At 37.1% G+C, this 6,462-nt stretch overlaps 1 protein-coding gene across 1 annotated transcript; it reads right to left on the reverse strand.

Moving 5' to 3' along the window:
- Positions 1-3,690: 3,690 nt before the first annotated feature.
- On the reverse strand, positions 3,691-5,092 carry LOC143893136 (ESCRT-related protein CHMP1B). Its single transcript, XM_077398119.1, has one exon. It carries the CDS (start codon positions 4,679-4,681, stop codon positions 4,070-4,072), a length of 612 nt encoding a protein of 203 aa, XP_077254234.1. The 5' UTR covers positions 4,682-5,092; the 3' UTR covers positions 3,691-4,069.
- Positions 5,093-6,462: the final 1,370 nt, after the last annotated feature.

Consider the following 6,462-nt stretch of genomic DNA (forward strand, 5'->3'; position numbering starts at 1 on the left):
TAACCAACTCATCATATTGTGTCTCCTCGATAAATGCCTTCAAAAACATACCCCTTTAATCTTCAAAACCCTTCTCTTTCTAGACACTCGCCTTGGTCCTCTTCTACACTGCACACGTTTGAAAAATGAAATGCCTCTGACGCAGTCCTACCTAAACAAGCTCGACCACCTTAAGAAAACATAACTTCAGAAAAGGAAATTAAGGCACCCAACTGATGCATAACCAACTCATCCTGTTACGTCACCTCAATAAATGCATTCCAAAAAGATCTCTCTTGAATCATCAAATCACTTCTCCTTCTAGACACTCGCATTTGTCCTTTTATACACGGCGCACGTTCCAACAATAAAATGCCTCTAAAGCAGCCCTACACAAGCTAGAGCACTTTAAGAAAACACTTCACAAAGGAAATTAGGCCAAATCTCCTAAGTTGCTTCTAACTGCATATTATTCCTAATTCAATTTTCCCACTTAAACAATCTCAATTCAAAATAGAAAAGTAGAAACTTCAAATAGTCACCATTTTCCAATCTAAAACATAACATATTCCAAAAATCCATATAAAAGTCAACAAAATACATGAAAACTTCTTTCTTCAAAGGACATTCCTCCCCGATTTGTTGGTTTTAAGGGCTATTGATCACATCAATTATCTTAAGCTTACTCCGTGGTCATCCACATAGTTACAACTTACTACGTCAAATGAAATCCTAACTTGAATCTTAACAATTCAAGTATTTTAAGTTGAAATTCCAATTCCAACCCAAGAGGTCTTCAAAATCCTCGAGGAAACCTACAAATTCATTTCTCTTGATCTTCAAAATACAACTTATGAAGACCTTTTAACTTATGTAAACAAAATAAAACAAACTATATGTTAACTTATTGACTACATATATATACATCTCTCTCTCTCTCTCTCTCTCTCTCTCTCTCTCTCTCTCTCTCTCTCTCTCTATATATATATATATATATATATATATATATATATATATATCTGTGTGTGTGTGTGTGCATATGAGGAATGCTAAACTGAAGGACGCCCCATAGATCCACGTCACCCAATTGCATTTATAATTCCTTTACTTCTGCCTTCTTTAGTGCTGCTGGGATTTGCAAAGGCGCTCCAGTTTAGCATCCCGAGAGAGAGAGAGAGAGAGAGAGAGAGAGAGAGAGAGAGAGAGAGACATACACGCATGCACGTAATGATAATATCTTATAATGCAAAGCACCACTCCTAATTTTCACGGGTCATTAAAAAGACAACAAAGTGGAAATAACTTGACTTCATGAGCTCGTCAATCCAATAATTCCTACACTACACATTGATTCCATATTCTTTTCAATTGTCCCCACTTTGCTACCATTTTATTTTCATCTTCAGTAGCTCATTAGATATCACAAAACTAGAAAGCATGTTCCCCATCTAAATAAGCATTAAAATTTGGACATGTGGCTCTTCCTCTCCTCCAAATGCATCATTCAGCTTCAATGCATTGACCTCATCAGACTCTTCAAAATTCTCACCATCCTTCTACCATTCATTAACGTTGAAACCACTTTTTTCCTACATAGGTGGTTATTTTTGGGCCTTAGATCTATCTTTCACCTATTATCAGTTTGTATTTAGACCCTTGTGTTTATTGAAACCATTTATATTATTTTTTGCTTCTTTGATCAGAGCCATTGTCATTGCATACTTATGATTGGTTTTAAACCCATTGATGAATCATCTTAACGACTAAGATAAAGTATCCGATACTAGTTTGATTATTTTATTTATGAATGCTTGCTCTGAATTGTAGGATTGATTTGGGCTATCTTAATTGGAAACTACCGCATTAAGCTCCTAAGGTTTTCTTCGAAATCAACAGTGAACCTCCGGGTTTGCACCAAAAACTTAAATGAAATATGTGAAATGCGTGAGAAACATATGGGAAACGCAAGAAAACGTATGTTAAACGTGTGTGAAACATACGGCAAAGGTTTTGCAGAAATCACCAAAAAATTGTGGAATATACATTAAAAATGAAAACACTAGCATGTTTAATAATAAAAAAATAGAAGTAAACAATTCTGTTAAAACAAGTATGTAAATCAACTGTGTATGTCTCTAATTTAATTAAAAATTGTAAAAAAATTATAAATGCATATATTTATACATAGAAGCTCGTAAAAAAATAAAATTAACAACTTTCAAATCTAAAAACACACCAAAATACGCAAAAATAAAATTAAAAAAATTGCAAAAATACAAATTAAAAAAAAAATTGCGGTTATAAGATAAAACAGCAACTAAAATAAAAATATAAATATATTAGGTACATTTCTCTCACATATTTCTCTCGTGTTTCCCTTGTGTTGCATATGTGTTTCCATTGCCACTTAAACGTTTCTAACGCATTTTTGAAGAGGTTTCTCTTAATGTGTTTATCATACGATTTTCTATAGCTTGCTTTCTATTTTTTCTGTGTTTCTTTATTCCGTTTCATATTTTGCTTCTTGAGTTCATTTTCCACCCTGTACTATGATTTGAGGGTCCTTTCAAGTCCCTATAACATATACTGCCCTTTTAAGGGGGAGATATTCAAGAGCTTTTATCTACATCCCTGTGACATTTTGAAATCCGAAATTTTCTCACAGTTCATCAAAGAAAACTTCTCCTCCCATCACTGACAAATCGACCTTTTTTTATTGGTGACCACCAAATCCACTTTCAGCATTGTTTCCTAAACCCACATGAACGTTGGGCAATCTGTTCCATCATCCCTTTCATGCTATTTTGTAATTGAACTATTCAAAGAGTTACACAAGATCCACACCCATGATATCTGAGAATTCCATTAAAAAAGATACCACTAAAGTTAGAGATTGTGTTCCCCTTGAAGGCTGAAGATAACAATCTTTTTCTCCTTTGAGGGAAGGATTCTCAAGAAATAACTCTATACCTCATTGAAGCAAATGTGACTTCTAACTAAGTCTTACTACGTTCCACCTCTGCCTTCGAATTCCATGCCATCAATTGTCACCTTAGTCAAGAGCTTATTTGGCTAATAATCTGTGGTGATTCACAAATAGAGCATCAAATTTCCATCTCTGCCTGAGACCTTCGCCATCGAGAAGTTCCTCCGATTGAAAAGCAACCGTAGTATCATATCAAAAGCAAAACACTAACAAATACAGATAGATTAGAGTAAGAGTTTCATTTGTAATTAATGACATCATATGCCCAAAGTAAATGCATAATATAAACAAGCAAATCCTAGATGATAATCCAGTTTCCACAGGTAAGAAATAAAAGCATAAATATAAAGCCATTGTAAGAAAATTCAAACAACAAATCAACATCTCGAAAAAAGAACATAACGGAGCATTTAATATTCAAATAAAAAATAAAAATAAAACAGAATGGAGCATTTTCCAATCAGCAAACGACAAAATTCATCCATTCACGCAAACATCAAGCCACAAAAAAAATCAAAATCTACAAACAAGTGTTTCAATTAGATCCACATCAAAAATCCAAAACCCACAATACCATCAAAGCATCAGATCCACACAGAACTCCTTGTGTGTGTGTCTGTGTGTATCACAAAACACCATAAAAATTGATATACCAGAACAGATATAGTACTCATCCCTTTCTTCCTTACCCTAACAACAACAATCCATCCATTCACACAAACATAGAGTCCACATAAAATCAAAATTTACATATAACTATTTCAATTAGATCCACATCTAAAATCCAAGAAACCCACAATACCCATCAAAGCATCAGATCCACACAGAACTCCATGTATGTTACATCACAAAACAGTAAAACACCATAAAGAAGATAAAGAAAAACCAGAACAGATATAGTTCTCATTCATGCAGGCATTGAGTCCACATAAAATCGAAATTTACATAGAAATGTTTCAATTAGATCCAAATCTAAAATCCAAAACCCACAGTACCCATCAAAGCATAAGATCCAAACAGAACTCCATATATATCATATATCACAAAACACCATAAAAAAGGATAAACCCTAGCAGATATAGTACTAATCCCTCCCTTACCCCCTTACCCTCTCGCCTTGAGCTCGGCAAGGCGTCGTGAAAGATCATCCTCGCCCACCTTCTCCGGCGCCTTAGTCGGAATAGCATGTGCTGCGGGCTGAGGCAACCCCACCGAAACCTCCAATCCATAATCATCCGCCACCTGTTGCATCAAACTATTAACCTCTCCTTCCGGCGTTGACAAAGACGTGCTCCCAGCCATAGAACTCTCCATGAATTCCGCCTGTACTTCCATATTAACAAACTGCTTCTCAAACTGATCCATAGTCTCAGACATTTTTTGCAGATTTCCAGTCGCGAGAGAGGAATCAAGAGCTTTTACTATTGAGGCCATGGATTTGTTGATCATTGACATTTTGGCCTGAGAATCGAGACGAGCAACGACTGCGTCTAGGCGAGATGCGAGGCGGAGGTAATTCATCTGCTCGTTGCGTTTTCGGATCGAGTTTTCTGCGTAGATCCGTGCTCCGTCCATGTTTCCTTTCTCGATCGCTTTTTTTACTTTGAGTTTTTGTTCTTTCTCCTCTTTCTCGCACTTTCTAGATTGGCGTTGTAGGCTCTTGGCTGTGAATTTCAGCTCCATGATCTGGTTCATCAGTTTCTCCGTATTCCCCATTTCTAGGGTTAGGGTTTCGGCAGAAAAAAATCGTCTCTTTCCTTTTTCTTCTCTCTGCGCTAGGGTTAGGGTTTCGGCAGAAAAAAAAGATCGTCTCCTTTCTTCTCCTCTCTCTGCGCTAGGGTTAGGGTTTGGATCGGAATATATCTCTGCTAGGGTTAGGGTTAGGGTTTGGATCGGAATATATCTCTGCCAGGGTTAGGGTTAGGGTTAGGGTTAACCGGAAAAGGATTGGATCCTGTCTTCTCTCTCGGAACTTTCTTTCCTTCTACGATTAATGTGACGAGAAGAAACGCGTCGTACAAAAGTATCTCATCCTATGTCGATCATAAAAAATATCCACCGTCCATTGGCTCAACCTTTGAATTCTCTATAAATCCTAACCGTTCAATAGATGGGTTATTTTAGATTAGTGAACGTAGGCATCTTCTGGGAAAGGACTTTTTAAAAGTATAGATATGCCCACATGAACCTTCCTTATAATAGCAAAAAAAACTATCTTAAAATTTGTAACTAAGCCCTTCTTTTTTATGTAAATCTTAAAAATACCATTACCGATGGACTGATGCTTCTCCTTGACTCTTGTTTAGGGCCCTTTTTATGACACAAAACTCGGTCTTTATCAGCAAAGAATCTTAAAAAGGTTAAATCTAATTTACCAATAGAAAAGTCAGGCCTCTTTGGAAGGCCTTAACTTTACCTTAACCTAGAAGGAACCGGGAGTGGAATTGAACACTCCCCCAAAAAAGTATTCCGCTTTCTAACGGGCACCCGCGGGTTCACACCGCCCGGACTAGTTTTGACAGGCGGGGTGGACCAACGGGTCAAATTGAAACAGGTCACTACTTTGAGATTCGGACCTGAAAATTACTGGTGGGCCAGGTCAACCCGCTGATCCGAGTCACTTCTTGCCGGGTCCAGTGGGGAGAGAGAGAGAAATGAGACGGCACAAGTGGAGACGTTGATATTTGCTGAAAATAGGGGGAACAGATACTCTATTTTGATTAAGTTTTTCGTTTTGGCCATATTTGGAAATATGGAAAAAATATTTCATGAAATTTTCATAGGGCTAGTTGTGATGGACGATTAGAGGAAAATTTTGAGAGGGTAAGAGTGAGAAGAGCATAAACAGCTCCTAACAATCCGGAAAACCAAACAACCAATTCCTCTCTATAGAATCGGAAATCTACGACATTCCATTGGAATCAGCATCCTATTTTCTAATTTAGACCAATATTGAAGGGAATCAGAGGGGCATAAATAGACCTGGCAAACGGGTGGGTCGGGCCGGGTCAACCCGTGGGTGATGCGGGTGCGGGTCCACAGGTCGGGTGAGGAAATGACCCGCATTTTTATGGGTCAAAATTTAGGTGACCGGCGCGGCCCGCGGGTGGGCCGGGTCAAAAAATATGCCGCAAATATGGGATTGTAATAATTATTCTATTTGACGGCATCTATTTTTTGACAATTTTATATTTTATCGGTATTTTTTTCGTAATTTTACAATTTTATAACCATTTTTAGGTAATTTTTCATTTAAAACTTTATAATTTAGCTATTTTACTTCTTTTTTTTAATGTAATGATTACTTTTTTTCGTTTGCTAGCAACAGTCGCCATATGCGTATCTTTTCACCACTATGGCCACTTGCCGAGAAATTGCCATAGGAGAAGCTTGGTAGTAAATTCTTATAAAATAAAAAATAGATGGAAATGTTATCAACACTACTGTTTCTTATACGCGCACTCTCACTTTATTAAAAGTATGGTATGGCCCACACC

This window comes from Tasmannia lanceolata, unplaced genomic scaffold, assembly GCF_043159265.1.
Source record: "Tasmannia lanceolata isolate RefF3 unplaced genomic scaffold, GAP_Taslan_0.1 ptg000015l, whole genome shotgun sequence".
In the NCBI taxonomy this organism is placed as follows: domain Eukaryota; kingdom Viridiplantae; phylum Streptophyta; class Magnoliopsida; order Canellales; family Winteraceae; genus Tasmannia; species Tasmannia lanceolata.

What these genes read in the sequence shown, in the direction of transcription:
- LOC143893136 (XM_077398119.1), bottom strand. Translation starts at nt 4,681, where the DNA reads ATGGGGAATACGGAGAAACTGATGAACCAGATCATGGAGCTGAAATTC.